Source organism: Salmo salar, chromosome 24 (genome assembly GCF_965601325.2).
Source record: "Salmo salar chromosome 24, fSalSal1, whole genome shotgun sequence".
Lineage (NCBI taxonomy): Eukaryota > Metazoa > Chordata > Actinopteri > Salmoniformes > Salmonidae > Salmo > Salmo salar.
In genome coordinates this window covers 38,873,541-38,901,540 of record NC_138314.1, presented here as the reverse complement: position 1 = coordinate 38,901,540, position 28,000 = coordinate 38,873,541, and the positions used below count along the sequence as shown (strand labels likewise).

The following is a 28,000-nucleotide window of genomic DNA, read 5'->3' as shown; positions in this document are numbered from 1 at the left end:
GCATATCCTATCACTCTCTGTTGACCTCAGCCTACTCACAGGGACCCTTTTAGGATCCCTCACCCTGGACCCATCTTCCACTACTACTCTCTTCACTGCCTCAGCATATGACACCTTCTGTACTTCTCTGATCCTGGCAACCTCAACCTGCCTTTCTCTCACTGGACACCTCTCATCTCCAGCACCATCGGTACCCTTACAGTTTTCACACAAACATTTTCCCACCAATACTACACATTCCTTTGTCTCATGTCCTCCTGTACACTTCTCACATCTAGGAATCTCCCTCCTACACTGCTGCCACATTACCATAAGCTTGACACCTCAAACACGTTAAAATTGTTCGGGACAAAAGCTCTCACAGCATAACTTACAGATCCTAACTTGACTTTATCTTTTAAAGACTCTGCATCACAACTCAGTAATAGTGTCTTCTCTGTTTCGCCACGCTCTCTACCGGGTCTGCGTCGCACGAAACAGCGAGCATCACAGACACAGGGAATCTTCAATTTCAGTTAATCCTCCTCAACACAACGCCACACCAGTTATCACTCCTTTCAATGGCGCCCTGCTCCGGATAACATAGCAAGTCACAGTTCTTGACCCCAGCCGCATGGTGTGGAGCGCACGCTCCCTCTGGACGGCAGAAACGCAAAAAAACACAATTCCACTTCGAGCCACTTTCACTGACCCAACCTCTTCTCCACTCAACCTGACACCACATATGGATCAACCAGAAGGCAACGATCTATTATGTCCAAAAATCTCACTCCAATTGGGCCAAAATCATCTTCAATCACGGACGGGACGACCACACCTGCGACCGCAGTTAATTCAACCTCACTCTCATTTAGAATGTTCCGCTTTCTTCCTTTTCCCCCTGCCCACTTTCTTAATGACCTCTATGGGTTCCTCTGACTCAATCTCCACGTCCAACAACCATTCGGGTGTAACCGCCCTCTTGTCCCTCTCCCTGAGAGGCGATCCAAGCCCACTTCTCTTGATCCTCACAGCCTTTACTTCACCCACCACCTCTTCATATCTGAAATGGGTTTCTCAAGTTTCATCCAGGTGGTCATCCTCAATAAACCACACAAGATAAGTGGGGACTCCAGCAGAGCTCAACCTTCTGTTTTCCAACCCAACTTTGCTCAGTTTCCCATTCTTTTGCATTGCAACGTTTTAATGTTTTGTTTGTTTTGGTACACTGGAGGCTAAATATATTTGAAGAATGTAAAATATTTACCGTCAAATGCACTTCTATAATAATATTAATTTCAGAATAAGTAGCAAGAATAATAACAAGTGTAGGCCGACAGTTATTCATGTTTTAATTCAGATAAGAAATGTGATCATTTATTGTATAAAAATGGAAATGACACAAAGCACAGATACAAGTGTGTTGAAATGACAAATAACCACACTGAGGTTTGAATTTTGCATGATTAAATAAAAAACTAATTAGCAAAGAAAATACTTGTTCCAGTCAGACATCCTCATAAGTCTTGTCTCCAGCTTGGGACAGCCCTGTAAGATGGTGATGAGCATAGATTAGTTACAGAGAAAGAAGAAAAAGTAGGTCATGAGAATGTTTTGGGCTAATTCACCTATGAAACATCTGTAATACAGGTCCGCCCCCAGTGGGTCCAATCTCTTTGGTGCGTTCCTCCCATCCTTTGGTGAGTTTGCAGAGCCTGGAAGGGTCTCTGCTGATATGAGCCTCTGCCTAATGAGATCAAATGAATAGCAGAACATTACTGATGGCATACATTGTGTACAATGGAATCAGTGCCTGTTGCTGTGTAAGGTCTTACCTTCTCCTTCAGCTTAGCCAGTCTCTTTTGTCTATCCAGCTCCTGCTTTTCCTTCTCCTGTCTCTCCTGCACTTTTGTCTCCAACTTCTGGAAGTCCTGCAGATAAGTCAGTTAACCATTATACTTTGACTTTCCTCCACCCCAGTCTTTCCTCCACCCCAGTCTTTCCTCCACCCCAGTCTTTCCTCCACCCCAGTCTTTCCTCCACCCCAGTCTTTCCTCCACCCCAGTCTCCAGTAGATATAACTGGGAAAAGTACTATTTGAGCAACCTCAAATAGTACTCAGTACTTTGTTGAAGCACCTTTGGCAGTGATTACAGCCTGAAGTCTTCTTGGGTATGACTCTACAAACTTCGCACACCTGTATTTGGGAGTTTCTCCCAGTCTTCTCAAGCTCTGTCAGGTTGGATGGGGAGCGTTGCTGCACAGCTATTTTCAGGTCTCTCCAGAGACGTTTGATCGGGTTCAAGTCCGGGCTCTGGCTGGGTTATTCAAGGACATTCAGAGACTTGTCCCGAAGCCACTCCTGCTTTGTCTCGGCTGTGTGCTTAGGGTTGTTGTCCTGTTGGAAGGTGAACCGTTACCCCAGTATGAGGTCCTCAGCAAGTTTTCATCGAGGATCTCTCTATACTTTGCTCTGTTCATCTTTCCCTCGATCCTGACTAGTCTCCCAGTCCCTGCCGCTGAAAAACATCCCCACAGCATGATGCTGCCACCACCATACTTCACCGTAGGGATGGTACCAGGTTTCCTCCAGACGTGACGCTTGGCATTCAGGCCAAAGAGTTCAATCTTGGTTTCATCAGACCAGAGAATCTTGTTTTACTGAGGAGTGGCTTCCGTCTGTCACTCTACCATAAAGGCCTTATTGGTGGAGTGCTGCAAAGATGGTTGACCTTCTGGAAGTTTCTCCCATCTCCATAGAGGAACTCTGAAGCTCTGTCAGAGTGACCATCAGGTTCCCGGTCACCTCCCTGATCAAGGACCTTCTCCCCCAATTGTTCAGTTTGGCTGGGCGGCCAGCTCTAGGAAGAGTCTTGGTGGTTCCAAACTCCATTTAAGAACAATGGAGGCCACTGTGTTCTTGGGGACCTTCAAAGCTACAGAAATGTTTTGGTACCCATCCCCAGATCTGTACCTCGACACAATCCTGTCTCGGAGCTCTACGGACAATTTCTTCGACCTCGTGGCTTGGTTTTTATCTCTGACATGCACTGTCAACTGTGGGACCTTGTATAGACAGGTGTGTGCCTGTCAATTGAATTTAAATCAAATCAAATTGTATTTGTCACATGCGCCAAATACAACAGGTGTAGAACTTACAGTGAAATGCTTACTTACAAGCCCTTAACCAACAATGCTTTAAGAAATTAAGAAAAATAAAAAATAAAAGTAACAAATAATTAAAACTGCAGCAGTAAAATAACAAGTGTGGCTATATACAGGGGGTACCGGAACAGAGTCATTGTGCGTGGGCACCGGTTAGTCGAGGTAATCGGTTTAATATATACATGTAGGTAGAGTTTGATTTGATTTGAAATCATGTCCAAATCAATTGAATTTACCACAGGTGGACTCCAATCAAGTTGTAGAAACAGCTCAAGGAGGATCAATGGAAACAGGATGCCCCTGAGCTCAATTTTTTGAGTCTCATAGCAAAGGGTCTGAATACTTATATAAATTAGGCATCTGTTTTTTATTTTTTATACATTTGCAAACATTTCTAAAAACCTGTTTTTGCCTTGTCATTATGGGGTACTGTGTGTAGATTGATGAGGAAAATGTTTTATTTAATCCATTTTAGCGTAAGGCTATAACAAAATGTGGAAAAAGTGAAGGGGTCTGAATACTTCCCGAATGCACTGTATATACAAAATACCTTGAGTAGTACCATTGGAAATACTGATCCTTCACATACCCTTTCCTGAAAGCGTTTGATGCCGTAGCCTGCCAGTCTCTTCTTCTCCTCCATGTCAGCCTGTTCCTGTTCCTCCTTCTGCATGGTCAGAAGTTTTTCCTCCTTCTTCTTCTGCTTAATGTGGGCCTCCAGAGCCAGCTTCACCTCCAGCTGTCTCCTGCGCTCCTCCTTGGCTTTTCTCCGCTGCAGGATCTCCTCAGTGAGCCTCTGCTCCTCCTCCTGCTCCAGGCGCAGCCTGCGCTGCCTTTTCCACCCCTCCAGGCGAGCCACTGCCTCCCTCCTCTCCTCCTCAGCCCTACGCTGCTGGGTCTCAGCCTGGGCCTCCCTCTCCCTCCTGGCAGCGCTCTCCAGCTCATCTTGGTGCTGCAGCCTTGTCGCCCTCTCCTGCTGTCTCTCAGCCTTCCACCGGTGAATGGCCTGGTGCATGGATAGTGAAAATTAGCAAAATTATAAGACAAAACGAATATTACAAGTATACTCATGCGATTTAACAGCTCAAAACAAATAGCTGACTGACATTTCAGAGCTCATAAATGGCGGTACTGTTCTACCCATCCACAGTTGAAAGTGACTGGAAACTCATTACATTGCCTACAAAGTGATGCCCAGTCTACCTCTTTCTTCTTCTCCTGGAGGTACAGGAGCTCAAGATACCAATCTTCGTGCTGTTCAACGTCTTCCGGAGTTTTGCCTGGCAGGTAGAGCAAAGCCTCTTTCCTATAGGCTGGTTTGCCATTGTGCTTGGTCCACACTTTCAGAAAGCTATGATGGTCATACTGGTCCCAGCCCCCCTGCTTCCCTCCAGTTTGTTGTAGGAACCTCTCTAGTGCGGTCACCTCTGGTGGGAGGTCCTCCTCTAGGGCTTTAGCCAGACACACCTTGCCTGACGGAGCAGGGGGCAACTTTGGGTCTGCTTTTACAGCCAAAGACCAAGTCTCAATCTTCTTTTCAAAAGCACTTATCTCCTGGCTGCATGTTCTTTCCTCTTTCAATAGATCCTCAAAACTAAAAAGAATAAGAAAGAGGCAGTTCATCTCAGTCTAAACTATAATCAAGTCATTTCGAAACATGCATTACATGACAGCTGACACCTGTTAAAATATTGAACGTCTCATACCTTTGACGTTGATCCTCCTTGAAAGTGTTGATAGAATTTTCAACTTCTGTCATTATTTCTTTCAGTTTCTCAATTACTAAAAAACAAACAACAGCATTTCTAGTAGTTAAAGTATAACAGCCTGTATAAAGGGAGGTGAAGTGGGTATCAAATTGAACTGGCTTCATAAAAACATGAATGTCATGACTCCCCAATCTGTACTGCTTCCGTGCACATGTATAACCATCAACCAGCATATGACTTACACACAGGGGTAGGCTTCACGTCAGTCAGCAGCATCTGAAATGTATTTACACCATTATGGATTTTCACCAGATGCTTTTGCACATTCATATCTGAGGGACAAAGAACATGAACAACATGATTATTAAAGATGTTCAAATATAGTTTTAGTCAGTAAAATATTAAAGTGCCATACAAAGAGTACTAAAACAACAAAAATACACACGCTCAGTATTTCGATCATCCTGAAGTCCTTTATCAAACTCTTCCAATACTCTAAATCCATCTGAAAGACCATTCTTCCTGTTTCGTGTATTCAACATCTTCTCTTTCTCAAGTTCCTCATTCCTGTTTTAAGAACAATAGAAAATGAGTCTCAATACAATAGATGTGCATGTATAATTTAAATTCTCTGCATATTAATACGAGGAACTTACTGTTTCCTAAGTTTCTGTGCATTTCTGAGAAACTCTGTTTTTTGTTGGGAAACTCTATCTTCCAAACGTTGTGCATTGTGGTGAGTAGCTGTGATGAAGTCACCTTCCTTATGAGAAAACAAAAGCTAGTATGAGCCAGGTCTAACAAACAGTCAGCCAATACGTTTGCTGTCATTAGAAAATGCAATACCTAATATTCTAGCCTGGGCTCAGATCTGTTTGTGCTGTCTGACAACTCCTACGGTGGTCATTATTTACTGTCTCTAGTCAATAGATATTTGCAGAAATACCCCAAAAGAGTTGTCAGACAGCAACGCAAACAGAAGACCAAAACGTGTATGTTATGTTTAAAGTGAAGCACGTTAGAAAGCAAGGTTAGCTAGCATAGCATGCACACAAATATAATCCCTGTGTTTGTTGTTGGCAACCTGGCTGGCTGGTTAGCTATTTTGGTTTCCTTTGGTCTTAGCGAAGAAGCTTATAAGATTTTACTCAACATTAAAATAATATTGTGTTGAGTATCGTTTGCTGGCAACTTACAACAATTTAAATACATGTAGAGGACAATAAAACGTTATTACCAGGAGTTGTGCATCAAAAAGCTCTGTGGTTGTTATGGAAGCCATTTTCATATTGAATTTTAAAACTTTAATGAGACCACATCTGTGGTCAGAGTTCCTAAACCCAGAGGCACAACATCGCAAGACTTCCGGGAACGCTTGCGAAACAGACCATGGTTTGGAGTTTGTGAAGTCAATGAGACAAGTGAAAAATTTGTTCTTAGTTGTTAATTTTCTCAAATTTGAAAGACAAAACCTAGGTTTGAGCCAATGTCTTAAGTAGTTGAACATGTTAGTACTCCAACCTCGTGAAAGTAGAGAGAGAGAGAGTGTGCCTTTGAGTTGATGGCCTGCACATGCGCAGTTTGGCGCGACACGACGTCAGACCCGATGACGTTTTCTACTTATGAGTTTAGCCAGCCAACGTCGCCATGACGTCGCCTACAAGTGTAAACGTCATCTTTACTGATTTGGCTACACCAGCAGAGGGCGCAGCTGATCATTTCGATCTTTGTGGCTAATTTACTGGTCATCAACTCGACAGACAGACAGACAGACAGACAGACAGACAGACAGACAGACAGACAGACAGACAGACAGACAGACAGACAGACAGACAGACAGACAGACAGACAGACAGACAGACAGACAGACAGACAGACAGACAGACAGACAGACAGACAGACAGACAGACAGACAGACAGACAGACAGACAGACTTGTACTTAGCTGACTTGCCTAGTTAAATAAAGGTTAAATAAAATAAAAATCCAACAGTCCAAAATATGGATATCACCTCAACATACATACATACATACATACATACATACATACATACATACATACATACATACTCACACACTCAAATAATCTGCTGTCTGTTGATGATTAGGTTATTTTAGGACACCTTTTAAATGATGGCCAGCAGCCACAATTACTGTGCTAGATGGCTTGACAATTCTCTGGAGTAAGTGAATATGAATAGAAACTGAAATCCATTATTGAGGGAGGATATTAAGGATGATCGCCATTCCGTGGGTGTAAAGGCATAAATAGTAAACGATCCAAGAACAGCACACGTTAAAATGTCCTATTTTTGTCTCCAGCTCAGAGAGACATTTAAATTGATGAAAGAGATGTAAAGACATTATACTAATTGAAATAACAAATTGGACACATGGGGAAAGCTAGGCTAGCCATGTGTATTTTGGCCAGAATGTATGCAATAGATATCAGCAATTAGAATGTCATTTCACAATAGTAATTCTCATAGACAGATGACATAGCGCAAAATCATTGAACTACAATTTAGAATTCGCATAGTTTTATTGTAAGATATTCTTACTAACATACTGACAAGATGCGCAGCATGTCTCCCTCCTTCAGAAGTGCGTTAGATATATTTACCGATGACTGGTCTGTGTGTATCCATGTAATTGACTCTTCTGGGTGCAGCTTGTTTTCAACTACCTTCTGGTGGATTACAGATTAGTTACAAACACACACACAGCAGGCATAGTAAAACCTTCTGACAGCTGACCACTGCTGCTGGAGTCCTATGAGAGAAACCTGAGCTGACTGTGTCTTGAGCTTGGTCATGTTTGTAACTCCAGCCAGCGACCTCAGTGAGGGTGTAAGGGTTTGAGCTTTGGGTGAACCTGGGACAAGTGGGAAAGTGATCGCTCCAAGTGTATTTCCCTCTGTGCTTAGGTACCCTCCATCTCTCCTGCTATGTGGTTCACTAACCTCACATGCCCAGTAACCTAGTGTTTTTTGTGTGTTTTTTTTTTATTTAACTAGGCATGTCAGTTAAGAACAAATTCTTATTTACAATGACGGCCTACCCAGGCCAAACCCTAACCCGGACGATGCTGGGCCAATTGTGCGCCACCCTATGGGACTCCCAATCACGGCCGGTTGTGATACAGCCTGGAATCAAACCAGAGTCTGTAGTGACGACTCTTGCACTGAGATGCTGTGGCGTAGACCGCTGCGCCACCCAGGAGCCCATCATGTGTCACTCTTATTCTCTGCTGTGTGAGAACACACGCTACTTACCTTCACCCACCTCTCCTAGTCTTGACTTGATTTCAGGGATTTTAGTTTGCTAGTATGATGATTAACAATCTTAAAATGTCAAATGGTAGTACAAAATATAATCTGATGAGAGGTCGATCTAACTTTGTCCAACAATAAAGTAGAAAAACAGATCCAGCACAAGACAATGCTAAGATTAAAGTAAATACCCCGAGGATCACATTTTTAATAATAGACAGGAAGTGGGTCGTTTTAGACAGACAATTGGGTCTCTGTAATCTTTTTAAAGGGATAGTTCATCATAATTACAAATGCCTCATGTCATGGATAGAAAGTAATCTCTGGCTCAGATTTACGGTCTGTGACTTTATTGCAATTTAACATTAGAATCACTTGTATCAAGAAACAATGTTCAGGTCACAATCGCAACATTGTGTCAGTTAGCTGAAGCTTTGTTTTCAGTTATGGATAAAAAAGCAAGGTCGGTTTTGTGTATTGATACGGGATACGGGATGGTACAAGGGTTTTCATGTCGCAACTATTGAAAGGTATGCATTTAACACATGTCGCAATGTATTTGTTGTTTGTTGTTAACTGAGCTCAGTATAGAAACACATGGCACAAGCTGGGATGACTAAGTGAAACCAGAGCTATATCAACAGGAATTTGCATTTGATCATCTCGCATTGGTTTGGACAGTGTTTGCTTCTTCTGTCTACCTCCTTGGTGAAACACAGTCCTATGCAGGTATCTGTCACCACAAAATATCACTGCTTTGTACACATACAAAGTGCTTGAAGTGGACTGAAATAGGTGCTGGTACTCTTCTGGGTACCACACAGTACTGTACATATTTAGGTGCCAGAAAATAGCCAATATTCTATAAGAGGGACCGGAACTCTAGCAGTAGAAAACAAACTGGTGTGTTCCTGTTCAAGTCAAGCACTACACATACAGTAAATTATAAGCAAACACAGTGTCCAGGGGTGGAAAGAGTACTGAAATATCCTACACAAGTAGAAGTACTGTTACTTTAATGAAATCTCACTAGAAGTAAAACTACCGGTGAAAAAAACTACTCAAGTAAAAGTTGTAATTCGTTACTTTCCACCTCTGACAGTGTCTTCCCTCCATAGCCTTTTTTATGATGACTGGAGAATTAATACATGTATAGAATTTGCCATGGGTGTTGTTGACCGAATGAAAAGATTAAGAAATACACTTTTTTTTTAAATCACATGGGCTGTTTTTCTCAGGATATTTGTGTCCTAGAATGCAACACAAGCATGGCTTCAGTCAACTCCACCCTTGTTTGTTGTAGAGTGTGAGGTCTGCTCTGTAGGAGTGATAGTATTACATATCTACCTGTGTGAGCTGTGAAATTCACTCATTGTAGGCATGCCACTCAAGCACAGGGTTGTTGCCACTTCCCATGTGGCTTCACTTGTTGGGCACTACAAATGCTGACTAAACACTTACACCATGACCTGACCTCCCTACCTCAGCTATGTTATAGACATTTCTGTTAACTTTTATGAGGCCAACATACTATATTATGCCCTCCTCTCTGGTTGTCTCATTAACATGTCAAACAAAGTGATTGACAAATCAATGGGGACATAGAGAGTTACATAAAACTAGTCCACGGACTTTGGCTACACTGGATATTTGACTAGAATTCAACCATTTGTTCATAAAAAAAGCGGTTGTCCAGACTCTATTCAATTTTGCAGCCTGACTTGTCATATGACATCAATGGATAATCATTGTTAAGCACGTATCCGTTAAATTCAATTGTTACTGATAGCACACATTTTGGTTTCTTCATAGGTCAGTAACCTTGCAGCCTACAACAACATCCCTCCAAGGAAAATGATACCCATTTAAATGGCAAGTGATAGCACAAACACATGCATAAAGTAGGTCAAGTATTAGTACCACATGTATTAGCTGACATATGTGGAAGGACTAATAGTAAACAAAATATTTCCTCTCTGCACACCTCTTGATGATTAGATTATTTCTAACATTCAAATAAATGAACCTCTTCCTCTTTAATGCAGTACTACTACAGTACACTAAAGTTATAAATAGCACTCCTCAATTTTCTCACAGGAAATAGTTCTGAGTGAAACACCTTGCTGGATGGCATGGCATCAGTCTCTGCTCACACCCTTACCAAGTATCTGTTGTCTTGTGTGATGTTTGAGTCCTTTTGTTATTAGCAGGGAAGCACCATGACTCATGGTATGTGTTTGTGATGCATCAGTCCAGTGGCCTGCTTGCAAGTCTCTTACTGCTCTCTTGCTGACTCCTAATCAGAAATTGATTACATTTTTAGTTAGTGGTAGTTTATTATTATTATTATTACTACATGTAGGCTGTACTTGGCAGCAAAAAGCTGAATTGCCATTCACAGCACATACAAATAATACTGTTTGGCTTGACAATGACAATAGAGTAGACAAGAGCACAAACAGATCTGGGACCATGCAATCCGTCCATTCCACTGAATATATTGAGAGACATGTTGCACGTGTGAAAAGAGAGGTTGACCCCACATAAAAAAATACTACAGTTTGCTATAGAATACCATGGTACTTACTATAGAATTGTATAGTATTCTGAAGTAAACTGTAGTAAACTGAAGTAAACTGTAGTATGGCACCAATAGACATGGTCACCCTGTTTATGGCTCCTGACAAGCATTTCGCTACACCCGCAATAACATCTGCTGAATATGTTTATACAACCAATAAAGTTTGATTTGTATACTGTAAAATACTATACTACACTCTGTAGTATCCCTCGGTCATGTGTAGTACTTACTATATAATTTTGTAGTATAATGTAGAATACTATACTCCACACTGTAGTATTCTTTGATAATGTAGTGCTTACTATAGAATTTTGTAGTATACTGGTGAGTAATATATTAAACACTACATTATTATATGCAAAAACACTATGTTTTTTTAAACTATAGTATTACTACATTATTTAATTTGCATATACTCCACCCATTACCATCCACCATATCCCAATGTATGCCAATCATGAGTGAGAAACCTACATGCCAAGTATGAACCATACATTGTGTTCCCTACAGGTTATAGAAAAGAGCAGAGGCACTGAACTATCTGTTCATATGCCAGTTCTACAGAATATGGAACATTTGCTTTTAGTATTTGCCCAGTAGTTTTCCTCAAGGAGAAAGCCCCCATTTCTGCCAAAGATAATACATTAAAAAACACTTTAGTAAATACTACCCATTCCCATATCCCAATTTGTGCCACCCATAAGTGAGTATAGATCATATATTGTGTTCCCTACAGGTTATAGTAAAGAGCAGAAACTCTGAACAATACGTTCAGACCCCAGTCCTTCCTTCCTTCCTTCCTTCCGACCGACCGACCGACATACCTACCTACCTACCTACCTACAGCCTCAGTCCAGACCCTTCGCACCGCCAGTCCACCATCAAGTCAGTACAGGGGGGCACCAGGCAGTCAGTGGTGAGGCACGTCAAGACCTTTGAACAGCCAAGAACCACCCAACAACACAAACGACCCGCTAGATGCGCTCATCCACCTCCCTCATCCACCCCTGCAATGAAATGATCAAACCTGGACTCCCCCCCCCCCCAATAAATAATAATCATGACAACATACTCCGATCCAAACAGGACTTTCCTCAGATGGCTGGCTGTTCATGTTTGCCTCTCCACCAGGGAATCCATCTATAAACGACACAAGGTACCTACAGAAAACTTCCCCCACGGTGGCACTCGCACTGAACACACCCACCAACTGTTTGTGAGTGCTCCGTATCCAGGAGGGTCTGGGCCCTGTTTGCTCCCTCTGTCTTCCAGCCTCCAGCCTTGCCACCACATCGATCCTCCTCCAACACCAGCAAAGGCCGATGGACATACCCTCCACCACCCCATTCCCTCTCCATCTCTTCCTCCTTCTACACTAAGCCTCTCACAGAACCAGGACCAGGAACCATTCATCATCACACCGGATGTGGCGCGGAGGAGGGACCAAACACCAGACCTTCACCTGGAGTAAGCAGGCCACAGGGAAGTACCACCATTGACCTCTGGGTCTATGGCTCCCTGGTGTCTCTACTTGCTTCTCAGGTTGTCCTTCCTCCCCTCTACAGATCCCGACCCAGCATCATCCCCAGTTCCCGGTTCATGTTCTTCCCAGGTCTCCAGCAACAGACCCAGCACCAACCCCTGGTTTCCAGTCCTAGTACCAGTATGATTTCCAACCTGGCCCCAACACAAACCCAGGTTTTCCTGGTCCCAGCCCAAACACCAGCACCAACCCTGGACACGGCACTGACCAACCACAACTACCCCCTCCATCCAGAAACTGCCAGCCCAGACCACCCCGCTTCCCATCCCCCAACACAAAGACACTCAACCACTCCACCAGAACAACCATGACTGACTGACTAACTCATTGATAGACTGATTATTGCTACCTGTTTCTTAATTGAATGCATTCATTCGTTTTTTATATTTTTTTCTTGTTGGTTTTTCTTTTGATTTGATTAGATTAAGTTGGATTGATTACTTATTGTTTGAATTGTTTGTTTTAGAATAGTAACCACATTGATTTGAAATTGTAACGAATTTTGGAACAACCAAATAAATTGACCTACCTTCAGGTTATGGAAAATGTGCTCTTTGTATTTCCCTAATAGGTGTCTTCAAGGAGAAAGTCTCCAATTCTATGTCAACAAAATATTTACACAGGAATACATATAGGAGTAGCTTAACGCTGCCTTAGGAAGATTCTAGTTGTAGCTTAACGCTGTCTTAGGAAGATTGTAGTAGTAGCTTAACGCTGCCTTAGGAAGACTCTAGTAGTAGCTTAACGCTGTTTTAGGAAGATTCTAGTAGTAGCTTAACGCTGCTTTGGGAATATTCTAGTAGTAGCTTAATGCTGCCTTAGGAAGATTCTAGTAGTAGCTTAACGCTGCCTTAAGAAGACTCTAGTAGTAGCTTAACGCTGCCTTAGGAAGATTCTAGTAGTAGCTTAACGCTGCTTTGGGAAGATTCTAGTAGTAGCTTAACGCTGCCTTAGGAAGATTCTAGTAGTAGCTTAACGCTGCTTTGGGAAGATTCTAGTAGTATCTTAATGCTGCCTGAGGAAGACTCTAGTAGTAGCTTAACGCTGCCTTAGGAAGATTGTAGTAGTAGCTTAACGCTGCTTTGGGAAGATTCTAGTAGTAGCTTAACGCTGCCTGAGGAAGACTCTAGTAGTAGCTTAACGCTGCTTTGGGAAGATTCTAGTAGTATCTTAACGCTGCCTTAGGAAGATTCTAGTAGTAGCTTAACGCTGCTTTGGGAAGATTCTAGTAGTATCTTAACGCTGCCTGAGGAAGACTCTAGTTGTAGCTTAACGCTGCCTTAGGAAGACTCTAGTAGTAGCTTAACGCTGCCTTAGGAAGATTCTAGTAGTAGCTTAACGCTGCTTTGGGAAGATTCTAGTAGTAGATTAACGCTGCCTGAGGAAGACTCTAGTAGTAGCTTAACGCTACCTGAGGAAGACTCTAGTAGTAGCTTAACGCTACCTGAGGAAGACTCTAGTAGTAGCTTAACGCTACCTGAGGAAGACTCTAGTAGTAGCTTAACGCTGCCTGAGGAAGACTCTAGTAGTAGCTTAACGCTACCTGAGGAAGACTCTAGTAGTAGCTTAACGCTGCCTGAGGAAGACTCTAGTAGTAGCTTAACGCTGCCTGAGGAAGACTCTAGTAGTAGCTTAACGCTACCTGAGAAAGACTCTAGTAGTCAAAAAGTGTTGCAGTTGTGCGTCCTCATGTACAATGCTGAGCTGATAATGTTTTTTGCAATGTACTGGCCGCCTACTCGTCTTCTTTGTCGGATTACCTGCCATTTATGGGCCTGCCTTCCCACTGCCCTCTTCTTACAGATAATACAACAAAAAACACTCTAGTAAATATTACAGTCATGTCCGCAAAAACACTACAGTGAATACTATAGTATAGAAATATAGCAATACTAGTGTTTAGAGCTATATTATTTGTTCATACGGGACAGCCTAAAAAGGCTCTGTTGAAAAAGGCAGATGGTGGTGGTTAAAGAAACCTGAGGACTGGAGGCAGTCCGTTGGGTACATCAGCTGCAATGTAGAGACTAATCAAGGGTAATGCATACCACCACATAAATCCAGGGGCTCGAGCGTTCGTGCCAGGAAAGTGAACTGGGCCTAAACAGAGATAGCAAACAGCCCCCCCCTCCCCATGCTAAGCTAACAGCTGCTCGCCCATGTCACTGTTGACACAAGAAAGCCCCATCTCTCAGATCAGTGAGAGGGAAATACAACTATTCACAGCACAGTGACTAGCTTAACCTAATATACACTCCCCTCTCTTGTTCTGGATTCTCACTGGACCAAAACATATGAATCACAGACAGTCCTGTACAAGACAAACTAGGATGTAGAGATGTATGTAAACGTGACTGACCACCCAGGCAACCTTTGGATAAGAAACTTTCATTTTATGATGGAGGATTAAACAACAGCTAACTATGTCAGCTAAGCAGCATAAATGGATATTGAGTGTGAGGGAATGTGCGAAATGAGCGTGAATGAAACCTTTGTCTGTGGAGTTTAATAGGACATGTAAATTAGTAATTTTACACTGGAATCTGATAACAGGGTGTAATGGTGTCAGTATCAGTTTTGTGTGATGATACATCTGTTTAATAGTGTGGCTGACAACCAGGACAAATAATCTCCAACTAACACCATAAAAGAACTGGCAAGGGCACTGCATTTGCTGCCCAGAGGAAGACTGGGAGACTAGAATAGCTCTGAAATGGTATTGGTGTAATCATGCCACCTCTTCCTATAAATATGCCCTGTTGTTTTCACAGTTGACTCAGTGGGGTGAGCCGTTTAGGAAGATTGGTGCCTGCCTGCTCAAGTGTCCCCCGCCCGTCTATTTCCCAGTGAAAGCTTAGCTGAGGTCCCGCTTTAATGGCCTGTTGACATTCTGTTCCACATGTGACCCTGGTACCCAGAGTTTCCCATGTTATTACCCTCTCTATTTTAAGCTCTGGGGGAGGGGATCTTAAACAGGTCATGCTTTCTTTGTCTAATGGTTCTGTCTCTCATTATTGATAACTCAACTTAATTGAATCTTTAAAAGCAAAAAGTATTGAACGTTTCACAATTGCAACATTTGACAATCACATTCACCGTGGTTGTCTGAACCGTACACAGCTGGCGATGCCTCATTGGTCATTCCCCATTATTTGAAACAAAGTCAAGGAGCGTCATCACCATCTTTCCTTTGCGGTACCTCAAAACTGTTGTGATTACCAGCTGAGAAACTTTCATGGGTTGATTTTACTCCGGGCTCAGAGTTTGTCTGGGCTGTCTTCACATCACCCTAAAACCTACTCTGAGCTGGGCGTTGTCTTAAAAACAGGTTAACATGATTTCTAGGACGTTTTCTGAGATGCATTTAGGGAGTGCCATCTTTCAGCTGGGTTTATGGGCATTGTACTGACTGAAACACCTGCAGGGAGACATTGGAGCGAGCCCTTATTTAGGCCACGTTTTCAGTGGGGCATTATTCTGGGTTATTTTAAGACACGACAGAAGTAGGCTGAGCGTCAATTGCCAAAAAGGACAGAAATGATAAATGACAGTAATGTGTGTAGCCCAGTAACGAAAATAGTTTAAAAAGGGTTGGGTTCAATGGGGGTGCAAAGTCCTTTCAGGGGTGAAAAAAAACAAAAAACACAATATTGCAATGAAAATACACCCTAAAATGTGTGACCTATTGAGTGGCCATAAAACTAGGCTAATTCTCAGAAAAGAAAAAAACAATATACTTATGCTTGACAGCCTACAGCAAGTCTGAACAAGCTCAACCTTACTGTACCCTCGTTTTAGTTTAATGACATGTGAACATTCCAGCCAAGAGGTAGGCTAACGAGTTGAGAAAAGATCAAAGATATGACAAAGAATCTAAAAAGTTGGTCTTGACCATGTTTTTCTACAATCGAGAAACAACAATAACATAACCAACATAAGTCTTTGTTCAAGCACCATGGCCAACTAGACAGGCCTACTGTGATCGATCAAGAGGATCCACCCTACTGACTACAGGCATTCCTCAGCCCATGACTCATCAAGAAAAAAACATCCAGTTACACTGCGACATTTTAAAGTGGTGGGAAATAGGTGTGTGCAGGAGAGTCACTACAGAGACAAATGTAATCCTGCTGCATAGCTACTTGGGACTGAATGAAAACACTGGGAAAAAGAGGACAAGTGCAACATGGGTTTATTGTCAAATTAGTTCTTAAGACATGAAATTGATCATTGTAATTTTGTCATTGGAAAACTTACAGTCTGTAATAAAGTGCAGAATTAAAGCAAGTTCCCTGGTATGGTTCCTTTGTATGGTTCTGTACTTAGCGAAATCTATTCCTAAAAATATTAAGTTAAGCCCTTTTAAAAACCACATGAATAAAGCTAATGTGCAAGGTTACTTCACAAAGCTCAGACACTGTACAAGGCCTTCCCTCTTTCCAATTATAATGCAATTGGATGAATATAAAGGTTATACGTTTGGGTTCGTCAGAGCTCTAAAGCGTTTATGCAATAATTGAATGATATGCCATTCAAAACTCAGATGTCGAGGGGTTTCCTGTGAATTCTAACTACATGCACAGTCATATTAGTTTCCAACTAACCATGTTGCTTTAGTGCTCAGATCACCATAGAAGAATCAGGTTCAAAGGTCAATGATATGAAGCATGAGGGTTGCATACACTCCTACTCAACTTCAGCACTTAATAACCTTTAACAGTTAGCACATAAAATCACCCAACCCCACCACTAACAGCATTCAGCAATTGTCACATCAATCCCTCTGCTTAGTGTAACAAATTAGGGAAAGATGAAGGAACAGGGGAGTTACCACAAAAAAAATTGCAAGACACCGCACAGAACAGTCGCATATCATAGCCTGTGCATAGGAGGAATAAAGCACTTATGGTATTTGCAAACATGACCATTTCATGAAGCATCTTTATGGTTTTGATCAAGATATTTGTCCATTCCATTACTCAACTCCGCAGACCCAAAACCCTGAAAACATTACCATTGAATGAGAGCATAAAGAACGTACAATGAAATGTAGAGGGTCCATTTATTGGCAACATTTACACTGGCAGCCCAATTCTGACATTTTTGTCCACTAATTGGTCTTCTGATCAATCACATCAGATCTTTTTCAGAGCTGATCTGATTGATCAAAAGACCAATTAGTTAAAGAAAAGGTTCGAATTGGAACCATGGTGATGTAAAAATGACTCAACATATTCCTGCATCTTTGAAAATAGAGAAACACACAAAGTGGAGGGGTCACAGAGAAATCTCTCAATGATATCTTAATAAATAGCATGGAATATGGAGAAATTAGAAAGCAAAACACTAGCTCGGTTCAAAATATTGTGCATGCCCATATTACAAAAAATCCCCATTGATTTTCCACAGAGCTTTAACTCTGGCTTTGTAGGGGGGAAAGCGAAGTTCACGCGATGTTCATCCTCGACTTCAATACAATCAAAAGAGCAGGATCGCGCTCCACTCACACGTCTTTAATAGTCATTATCTGTGGAGAAGCACAAAGGCCTCCAGCTTCTCTGGGATGTTTCCTCTGTAGGAAAGGCTGTGTTTGATGATGGCCCGCGCAGACAGACATTGCAGGGTGGTGTGATTGATGGGCTGGATCAGGTTCTTGGCCATCTCCTTCTCATCCAGCAGGTCACAGGCCATCTGCTTCAGGGAGTTGGTGCTGTCAAAGTGCGTGCCGCAGGCAATCAGCAGATTCATGATGTCCGGGTGGTTGTTGGAGGCGGCCACATGCAGGGGGCTATTGTTGTCCTCGTCGCGGAAGTTTACGTCCGCCCCACACTCCAGTAGGATAGAGGTAACGTAGAAAGAGGGGAACTTACAGACAGGGTAGCGCCCCACGCAGGTGGTGTTCCTGTCCACGGCCAGGTGGAGCGGGCTGTAGCCATTCTTCCCACAGGGCTGCAGCTTGAGGAACCTGTAGATGGTCTCCTTCTTCAAGTGGTCCTGCTCCACGGTGCAGGGGACCTTCTCCAGCAGGCAGATGAGATGCAGGATGATGGAGAGGGCTTTGCTGAGCTGAGCCGGGTCAGGCAGGTTCTGTTTCACCGCCCGCTCAATCTCCAGCACGCTCTTACTGAGGATGCCCATGAGGTCATCGAAGGAGACTGAGGTGCCCAGCAGGCCTTTGGCACGGTCCTGGAGCATGAAGGAGAAAAGCTCAGCGAAGGACAGCAGGCTGCTGGCTGTCATGGGGCTGAGGGGGTCCAGGTTGCTCTGCTGCATGTCCAGGGCGTACTTCCACAGGTTGATACAGCGCTCAAAGTTCCCAGAGTCGGCGTATACAGCTCCCCTGTAGCGGATGTAGTAAGAGGTGTCGGGGTGGGAGGGGCCTAGGATGCGCTCTCTAATGAGCAAGGCCTGCATCCTCATCTCATCTGGTTCAGAGATCAAGCTGTCTAGCTCCTCCTCATTACTTACCTCCCTGGCATGGTCATAGGCCATGATCAACTGCTTTGGGTCTGCTTTGTGGAGAACATTGTTGCCGTCCCTGTATCTCAGGTCCATGGCTCTCTTCCAGTACTTTAATGCCCCAAGAAGATCACGCTTTTTATCCACAAAAGTGGCACCAAGCAGTTCCAAGGCGTTTATTCTCTCCAATTGGCGTGTTTGCTGGTGTTGAGTCAAATAGTCAACAATGTTAGTGTGGCCAGTCACACTAGCAGACAGCAGTGGGGTCATTCCATAACCATCCCTCTCCATGGTGGCTCCATATTTTAGCAGCATCTTCATTATCTCCAAGCTGCCGGATTCAGCACAGTCATGTAATGCCGTGTTACCTGTGAAGAAAGGAAAACAAATTCATGTGTTTCGCAAAATGGCAGGCATTCTAGTAATAAAGAGCAATATATATGCAAGTTATTTGAAAAGTAGAAGATGAAGTGAAGAGAGAAAAGGTTGATCAAAATGTTCAATTCTCTACATTTCAACTAAATGGGTTTGTCACATGCTTGCCTGTAGCCTTTTCTCACTAGGAGAAACGTCGGAGTGATGTCCACATTGTGCCAATCTAAACGTTATGCCAAGGGGGTGCAAATCTCATGGATCCGAACAGATCTTGTGAGTGGGCGATTGCAAGGCTTACATTTAGAAAAGGCCTGGGTGGGTTCCCTTCCCCTAATTGGTTTAAATACAAATTAAACCAGCTTGTTAGGTGACCTGATTAGATGTCCAAATGTTTGGATTTAGCAGGTTAGCATTTGTCCTGAAACTTTCCCTGGAGGCAAAACTCCATGGCGGTCATTTGTCTGCTTTCTCTTCGCAAGTAAATATGTTGGACAAGCAGAATATAGATTTCAGTTGTCTGAATGGACAAGTAAAATTATTTTAGAAAAATACAAATATTATCACAATATCAAACAATTGGGCAGGCTATTAAGACGAGAATTGGATCAGAGAGAGACATTAGGGCAACAGGTCAAATAAATTACATAGAACAGACTACCTACATAGCCAATTCAAAATAGATTGTATTTTGGCTGGTTCTCGCTAGTGAAATACTAGCATGCATTAAAGTCATCGTCATGTCCGATGTCCTAAAATAACTCATCGGCACTCACGTATAACCTCAAATGGTCGACACGCAGTTGATGAAACCAATGCTGCATACTCCAGTTGTAAAACCATCTCTCAAGCGCTCAAAATTTGCTAGGATTCTCCTCTATTCAATACTGGCCATGTAATTCTGACAAAGCTAAAAAAACATTCTTAGAATAGCCTAATGGACAAGTAACTCCTATGCTGTCAAGAACTCCCCTGAACACTGAATATTTAACCTTACAAATAGATAAACATCTTAGTTGGCTAACTCACCCAGCTTAGCCATTTGATCCCTGGTTTTATAACAACAAAAAGTATTTGGTTGTAATGTTACAGGGTGTCAAACCCTCCTCCTGGAGAGCTCCTGGGTGTACAGGCTTTTGTTCCTGCCCTGCTCAAACACATTGTTAATAAATAATAATAATAATAATAATAATAATAATAATAAGCTGCTCAACAGGACCTTGATAAGCTGACTCTGGTGTGTTTGAGCAGGGTTGGATCAAAAGCCTGCACTCACAGTAGCACTCCAGATGGAGGGTTGACCGACCACGTGTGTTATACAATAGCCTATCAGTGCAGTATTTAACTTTAAGTGCCTTGCTCAAGGCAACAACAGCAGGAGATATAATACATGGGATCAGAGACCAGTAGCCTCCCATTGTCAATACAGGGGGACAAGTGGAAAAACATCTGTCCTACTTGTCGAATGCACAAGTGGCTAAAGAAAGTTAATACCAAGCCCTGCACTAAGTATTAAAAACAGATTTTAAAACTAAGTCTAACCACACCGTTAACACTAATGGCTAACCTTACTTTTTTTCTCGATATAGCCAATCTGGCGGAAATCGCCCAGACCTGCCTCCAGGGCAAGATTCATGACAATAAATGTGATAAGATTTTACCTTGAGACAGTCTGAAAAACACCATGAAATTGTATCAAGACCAATCTGATCTACAAATTACTGTAAATGTTTCAACTTCGTGATTTTATTAAGACAATCACAGAGTAATTTACCTGCCAGCTACTAGGCCTAATCTCATTGTTTAGGTAGGCCCAGGATATACAACACAGGAAAGTTAACACGTCTGAATGTACTCACCTTTAACACTTTTCCTGTTAACGTCAGCACCTTTCTCCAAGAGGTACTGGGCAATTTCCTTGTGTCCTTTGTAACACGAAATCATGAGGCATGTGTGACCGTGTCTGTTTGCCACCTCCAGGTCTGCCTTGTGCTCCACCAGGTATTTCACAATGTCCAGATGTCCATCGAAGCAGGCTGCTCTCAGGGGGGTGGAATTGGTGAGTGTTGTATTGTTCACAGAAGCACCGTGGCCAAGTAAAGACTGCACGACTTTCAGGTGTCCTGCTGCTGAGGCAGCCCATAAAGGGGGGGCACCCTCAATAGTCTCACCATCAAAATTCACTGACCCCCCAATCTCAACGGGTGCGGAGCAACACTCCATTAGATACTCCACTAAATCTAGGTGTCCGTATCTGGCAGCCATAAGCAAAGGGGTCGCCCCGTTCGTTTTCTCTGCCATTAATTTGGTAACCTCGTGGCCAATTTTGTTCTCCAAAAGTTTCTGAAGCAACCGTAGCTTGCCATCTCTGGCTGCATTGAAAACTGCCGTTTGTAAATCCATTGGTTCAGCTTCCTTCACCGGATACACAGTTGATTAAAAAGACAGGAGCGTCGACGAGATACAAGTCCGTGGCAGGTGTTGAGCAGAAGCCTTTGTTTATGGTGCTAGCTAGTTTTGAATATATTGTAATATGTTGAGTTAGCTAGCTAAATGAGCGAAATGGGTCGAAATCAGGTAGCTAGTTGATAAACGTATTTGTTAACATTGGCTTGTTCGGTTTTCCCCCTCTTCAATTGAAAGTTAACACGGGCTTGTTAGCGACGGACATATCACTTCCTCAATTGGCTGGCTAACTATTGTATTGTACTGCTCACCAACAACATTGATACCAGCTACAATCTAGCTAGTTACTCTTCCGAGTGTCCAACGTTACGCCGTCCGACGTCCTTTTCTATTCCATCAAGCGGTTTGTTATGAATAGACTTAATTATGTATGTCATTTTCAGACAGAACCATGTCTAAGTAGACATAGGTAGAGGTTGTAGCCATCCAGTTAAAATACCAATAACTACGGCGAGGCCCAGAGAACGCCAACATCCACCCCCACTTGTTATTTCCTGTATGTGAAGCTAAGCTAGTCAACGTTGTCCAGCAGCCGAAGTCGGTTGAGATGCGTTTTCTTTTTCTTCGATGTTGACCAGATGGTAGTCATAAATCTTGCCCGAACGTTAAATGTTTTTCATTTGAAATAACACAAGAAAATCTACTATGGTCATGTTTCTACAGTGTTCTTGAGGGGGCAGATTTGTCCACCCACCACATCATTTATCACGACTCAATACCCAGAATACACTTCAAGTCAAATCGAAAACAATGCCGTTTCTTTGTAACTCCCAATTTATTGACAAGGAAAACATCCAATCACAGAGTGGGTATTCGCGCAACAGCGGTGAACGGATTGTCAGAAGTTACCACAGCCACAAAGTCAAAACGGTATGCATCGGAAAAAAAAGTCATGTTTTTTTTAAATCTTAATTTAAAGTTACTGTTAGTCATACGGTTAGCAGTTTGGTTAAGGTTATGTTGAAAATGTGATTTTAAAATTAATTGTAGAAATAGGCGGGGTTTAGCCATAATTATGACTTTGTGACTGTGGTAACTTGTGACGACCCAGTTAAAGGGTCAGACTTCCTCATACATTTAATTATTAGGTGGTTGAGCAAGATTTCAATTCGATTTTGTAGTTTGTATGAGTAAAGTTGTAATCTGTGAATAAAACTGTATTAAACGAATAATGACATATGTCCTTACAGATGGCGAGATTGAATTGCATGTATTTTTTTTCATTCTATGCTACTGCCACCTCCTGAAGGTCTCCTGAACTAAGTACAGAGTATCATGTCGTTTTTTCTATGATCATATTAGATCAGCAAGCACCAAGTGTATATAATCAAGATCAATTTCATATATAGTTGAGTGCTTTCTGCAGTTCTTCAAAAGAACAGTAGGCAGGGCTCCCGAGTGGTGCAGCGGTTGTAGAGGCATCACTGCATACCTTGGTTCGATTCCAGGCTGCATCACAACCGGCTGTGGTTGGGAGTCCCATAGGGTGGCGCACAATTGGCCCAGTGTCGTGTTTGGCCGTCTTTGTAAATAAGACATTCTTCTTAACTGGCTTGCCTAGTTAGATATATTTTTTAAAAGCATAACTAATTTTTCAACCATCATCCCACATTTTTTTGTTGTTGCTTACAACCACACCATTTGTGATATTTACAGGTATACATGACCCACAAGCTGCCTCCTTTGTAGAAAAAACCCCCAATACTTGATCATCAGAGACCTGAGCAATGAGCGGATTTTAATGTATCTGCTATTCCTAATACTCTGATGAAAAAGCTCTCTGGACAAATGTTAGTGAACTATTCTACAGTGCAATATACATCTAAGTCCTGGATATAGATGCTGTACTTCTATAGTTCAAACCAATGTTCAATTGATTATAGAAGGTCAGAAAAATGGGTTTACCAGAAAATGTTTATTCAGCTATTCAAATAAGGAAACAATTCCTTGGAGTGGCAGCACAGTGATGACTGTTCAGAAATAATCATGAACAGTATACAAACCAACATTTTTAAAAAGACCACACTGAAAAAGACCACACCATTAAAGAAATGCCTAACATAAAAGAAATTAAATCATGTGCTTACACCAGCTTCATATTTATCCGTTTTACCATTTACACCAAGAACAAACCACCAGTTACAATAAAGAGATTGGCTGAACTCCTGAAAATGCACCAAGTCAAAGCTCATCCACCCAAAACACAACCTCTGCTGGCCACAAGCTATGTTGACAGGTGGAATCTCAAATTAAAAACAAAGAACATGCTTACCAATTGTCTACTCAGTTGATCAGTTATTTTCATTAATATCAAAACAAAGTTTGAATTGAGCCATTACTAAGGAGGAAGTGAGAACTGTGTGCAAATACATTAAATTATAGTTGCAGAATTGTATCAAGTAGGTCTCAAATTAGAAATGCAAGACAGGCCACCAGTATGTTCATACATTCAGGAAAACAGTGTTGTAAAAAACAATGACAATATGCATCCACATAATAAATACGGTGTTACATTTCCAATATTTGCTAGATTTCACTTAGAAAATCCACTGGGTTTGTTAAAAGTAACTTCAAACCTGAACGTATCTTAAAAATTCTAATTCTGTGAATGGCATCTAAAAAACAAAACATATCTGCCATGAACCGTTGTTGTTGTAGTCCCTTGTGGAGGTGACTGGGATGAGATGCTGTGGGACGTTAGGATCCAACTCGCGTCGTGGTGGTCTTCCTGTCAGAGAAGAAGCTCCTCAGCAAAACTACCTGGCTGATGCTGACCACCAGCAAAATGAAGGCCTCTCCAATGGACCAGAAAGCCACTCTTGTGTTGAGGTCCTCGGCACGGCTGCGTCCCTGACCCTCCCGCAGACGGAAATGTGTCTGATAGTCAATGACCGATTTCAGGGCCTCATGAATGGACACGCAGGCAGACTCCATCTGAAACAGAGGTATTTAGAGTTTAAAGATCCATACAAGATCCTTGCGTGTTTTGACATAGAAGCACTGCAAATAACCAACAAATGTTTGTCAATGCACACTATTCCCACATGCCAACTTCACCTAATGGGGCCCACTGAAATGTCATATTGTTGTAGAGATTTAACCAATTGTTTTAATTGTTATTGAACTGCCATATTCAATATCACATAGAAGAGCATCTCTCAACAATAGTCCTTTTAACAGACCTACCTGGGTCAAAGCAGTGACCCTGTTCTCATTGGGGAAAAGTGGAGGATCCTCTCCAACTTGAAAATCGAAGTAGACGGTCTTGTGCGTGAAGGTGGAAAACTCATTGCTGAAGCAGAACTTGTATGTTCCATTCTTGGCAGCCGTGAAGGTAAAGCTGTCATACTGCTTCTTCATTTCTTTGTAAAGAACAGTACCATCTGCATCCTCCAGACGACAGTCAACATCGTAATGCCCACCAGTGACAACCTGGACAGAAAATGTGTTGTTTAAAATACAGCCTATCCATTTCAATATTCAACTTTGTCCCATAGTAGTGGAATTATTATCAATATTAATTCCCATAACTCCATGTCATAATGTGAAGGCCTCAAGTAACTTACCTGGAACTCAAGTGTACACTTGGTACCAACGGTAATATCTTCATAGAAACACTGTTTTGCGTTATCCGGAAGCTCAAATGTAAGCTCAGAGCCAAACGCCCATCCACAGAGCAGGTGGGCCCAAAGCACCTGCACAAACAGTCTGATTCTACCGTGATAACTGCACATCTTTGCTGATGGAAGATTGGCGATACTGTTAATTTTATATCGTTGTGGACCTGCAAACACAGAACATTTCCAGATAATCACACAGATAGTTACAGAATCTAAGAAAACCGTATACACTGACAAACTACAAATAACAAATAAAATAACAGAAATAAAAAGGCAAAACAAACCCGGAATTCACAACTAACATTAGCTAGCTAACATGCTATGCTAATGTTGCTAGCTGACAAGGCCGATTAACTAGCTAGCCACTTCTATTAGAAATGTAGTTCGCAAAATTAAGTAGGTTTACAAATAACAATTACAACATTTGTTAATGCGTATTGTTCTAATATTTTAACGAGTCATTTAATAGCATACTATTTTAGTTAAATGTTGTGTTTCGTCCAACACCACTCACCTTAAATCCCTCACCCGGAAACAAGGAGCGACTAAGAGACGTAGCAATAACGTCACTCCTCCGCGACGCTCGTCCCTCAACTGATCTTCTTCTTCTTTGGTGGGGTTTATCGGCGGTTTGCATCCAACGTTAGGGTGGAATACCGCCATTTACTGTACTGGAGTGTGGGCCAGAGACAGGGAGAAACTAAATCCTGCCTGCCAGCCGCGTTGCTCTTAAAAAGATAACAACATATGTGAGACTATATCTAATGACGTTCTACTCAATATACTCCTTAAACTAATTTCCCGTAACCCCTTCTCCCTCATACTAGATCTCATCCTCTCTCTTTCCCTCCAATAATGTCCCCACTGTATCAATACATGCTCCACTGTCTCGGTTTCCTGGCAATACTTACATTTTCCTGTTGGATGCTTTCCTATCACATGTAAGGTCTTATTCAAATGGCTGTGTCCCACCCTTAATCCTGTAAATATAGCCTTCTCTCTTCTGTCCCTTCCTGCCGTTCTCCCCCCTCCCCAATTTTCCTCTGCACTTGAAATAAATACCTGCCCTTGGTATCTCTGACCATTTCAAATCCTACCGTACTTTCTCCGCTGTGCAATGCGGTTTCCGAGCTGGTCACGGGTGCACCTCAGCCACGCTCAAGGTACTAAACAATATCGTAACCGCCATCGATAAAAGACAGTACTGTGCAGCTGTCTTCATCGACCTGGCCAAGGCTTTCGACTCTGTCAATCACCACATTCTTATTGGCAGACTCAACAGCCTTGGTTTCTCAAATGACTGCCTCACCTGGTTCACCAACTACTTCTCAGATAGAGTTCAGTGTGTCAAATCGGAGGGCCTGTTGTCCGGAACTCTGGCAGTCTCTATGGGGGTGCCACAGGGTTCAATTCTCAGGCCGACTCTTTTCTCTGTATATATCAATGATGTCGCTCTTGCTGCGGGTGATTCCTTGATCCACCTCTACGCAGACGACACCATTCTGTATACTTCTGGCGCTTCTTTGGACACTGTGTTAACAAACCTCCAAACAAGCTTCAATGCCATACAACTCTCCTTCCGTGGCCTCCAACTGCTCTTAAACGCCAGTAAAACTAAATGCATGCTCTTCAACCGATCGTTGCCCGCACCCGCCCGCCCAACTAGCATCACTACTCTGGATGGTTCTGACTTAAAATATGTGGACAACTACAAATACCTAGGTGTCTGGTTAGACTGTAAACTCTCCTTCCAGACTCATATTAAGCATCTCCAATCCAAAATTACATCTAGAATCGGCTTCCTATTTTGCAACAAAGCATCCTTCACTCACGCTGCCAAATATGCCCTCGTAAAACTGACTATCCTACCGATCCTTGACTTCGGCGATGTCTTTTACAAAATAGCCTCCAACACTCTACTCAGAAAACTGGATGCAGTCTATCACAGTGCCATCTGTTTTGACACCAAAGCCCCATATACCACCCACCACTGCGACCTGTATGCTCTCATCGGCTGGCCATCGCTACATATTCGTCGCCAGACCCACTGGCTCCAGGTCATCTATAAGTCTTTGCTAGGTAAAGCTCCGCCTTATCTCAGTTCACTGGTCACCATAACAACACCCACGCAACTGGCCTACCTGGTTAAATAAAGGTTAAATAAAGGTTAAATAAAAAATAAAAATCTCTATTCCACTGCTCCTGCCATTTCTCCACCATCACTGTCCATATCAGGCTTTTTGCCTCTGCCTTGCTCATTGAAACTACCACATCAACATCCCCACTACTTAGTGCTTGTTTAGCCAGTACATCAACTGCCTCGTTCCCCTCCACTCCCACATGAGCTGGGACCCAGGTAAATATTATCTGTATACCCATTTGTTTACTCCTGCCATGGGTTTGTAGCACCTCATAAACCGGGTCTTGTCTGCAACGTGAGCTAAAGGACTGGAGACTCCTTAACACTGCACATGAATCAGAGAAAATAACTACTCTTTCTGGCTTAACTTCCTCCACCCACTGCAAGGCCAACAGCATGGCCATCATCTCTGCCGAATATACAGCCAGATGATCTGTAATACGTTTCCTGACTTTCACCCTACATTCCTGCACTACAATGTTGACCCAGTACGTCCTGTCCTTGGATCTTTTGAACCATCTGTGTATATGGCCACAAAATCCTGATATACAGTATCCAGACATCTCTTAAACAAATCAGATGGATCAACACCCTCCATATCTTTCTGTAGTCTCTCCAATACTTCTAGATCTACTACTGGAGGTGGGAGTAGCCATGGTGGATTTACAGGAATAGCTACCGTTGGGCTAAACTCCC

At 42.5% G+C, this 28,000-nt stretch overlaps 3 protein-coding genes across 4 annotated transcripts; all 3 read right to left on the bottom strand.

Annotated features, from left to right (window-relative positions):
• Positions 1–1,314: 1,314 nt before the first annotated feature.
• On the bottom strand, positions 1,315–7,617 carry ccdc112 (coiled-coil domain containing 112). 2 transcript variants are annotated; one of them, XM_014172525.3, is made up of 10 exons: positions 7,476–7,617; positions 5,510–5,616; positions 5,299–5,420; positions 5,096–5,185; positions 4,851–4,926; positions 4,348–4,738; positions 3,734–4,150; positions 1,815–1,910; positions 1,608–1,726; positions 1,315–1,527 (listed from the first exon to the last, which is right to left on the bottom strand). In XM_014172525.3, the coding sequence occupies exons 3-10, from the start codon at positions 5,393–5,395 to the stop codon at positions 1,497–1,499; spliced, it is 1,317 nt and encodes a 438-aa protein (XP_014028000.2). In that variant the 5' UTR covers positions 5,396–5,420; positions 5,510–5,616; positions 7,476–7,617; the 3' UTR covers positions 1,315–1,496. The 2 variants fall into 2 exon arrangements, with proteins under 2 accessions (XP_014028000.2, XP_014027998.2); XM_014172523.3 differs by lacking the exon at positions 7,476–7,617 and adding an exon at positions 6,091–6,423.
• Positions 7,618–17,285: 9,668 nt separating this feature from the next.
• LOC106585844 (protein fem-1 homolog C) lies at positions 17,286–21,766 on the bottom strand. The gene is made up of 2 exons (XM_014172528.3): positions 20,938–21,766; positions 17,286–19,074 (listed from the first exon to the last, which is right to left on the bottom strand). The coding sequence occupies exons 1-2, from the start codon at positions 21,479–21,481 to the stop codon at positions 17,771–17,773; spliced, it is 1,848 nt and encodes a 615-aa protein (XP_014028003.1). The 5' UTR covers positions 21,482–21,766; the 3' UTR covers positions 17,286–17,770.
• Positions 21,767–23,440: 1,674 nt separating this feature from the next.
• tmed7 (transmembrane p24 trafficking protein 7) lies at positions 23,441–25,767 on the bottom strand. Its single transcript, XM_014172529.3, has 4 exons — positions 25,679–25,767; positions 25,111–25,328; positions 24,731–24,976; positions 23,441–24,478 (listed from the first exon to the last, which is right to left on the bottom strand). Exons 2-4 carry the CDS (start codon positions 25,276–25,278, stop codon positions 24,242–24,244), a joined length of 651 nt encoding a protein of 216 aa, XP_014028004.1. The 5' UTR covers positions 25,279–25,328; positions 25,679–25,767; the 3' UTR covers positions 23,441–24,241.
• Positions 25,768–28,000: the final 2,233 nt, after the last annotated feature.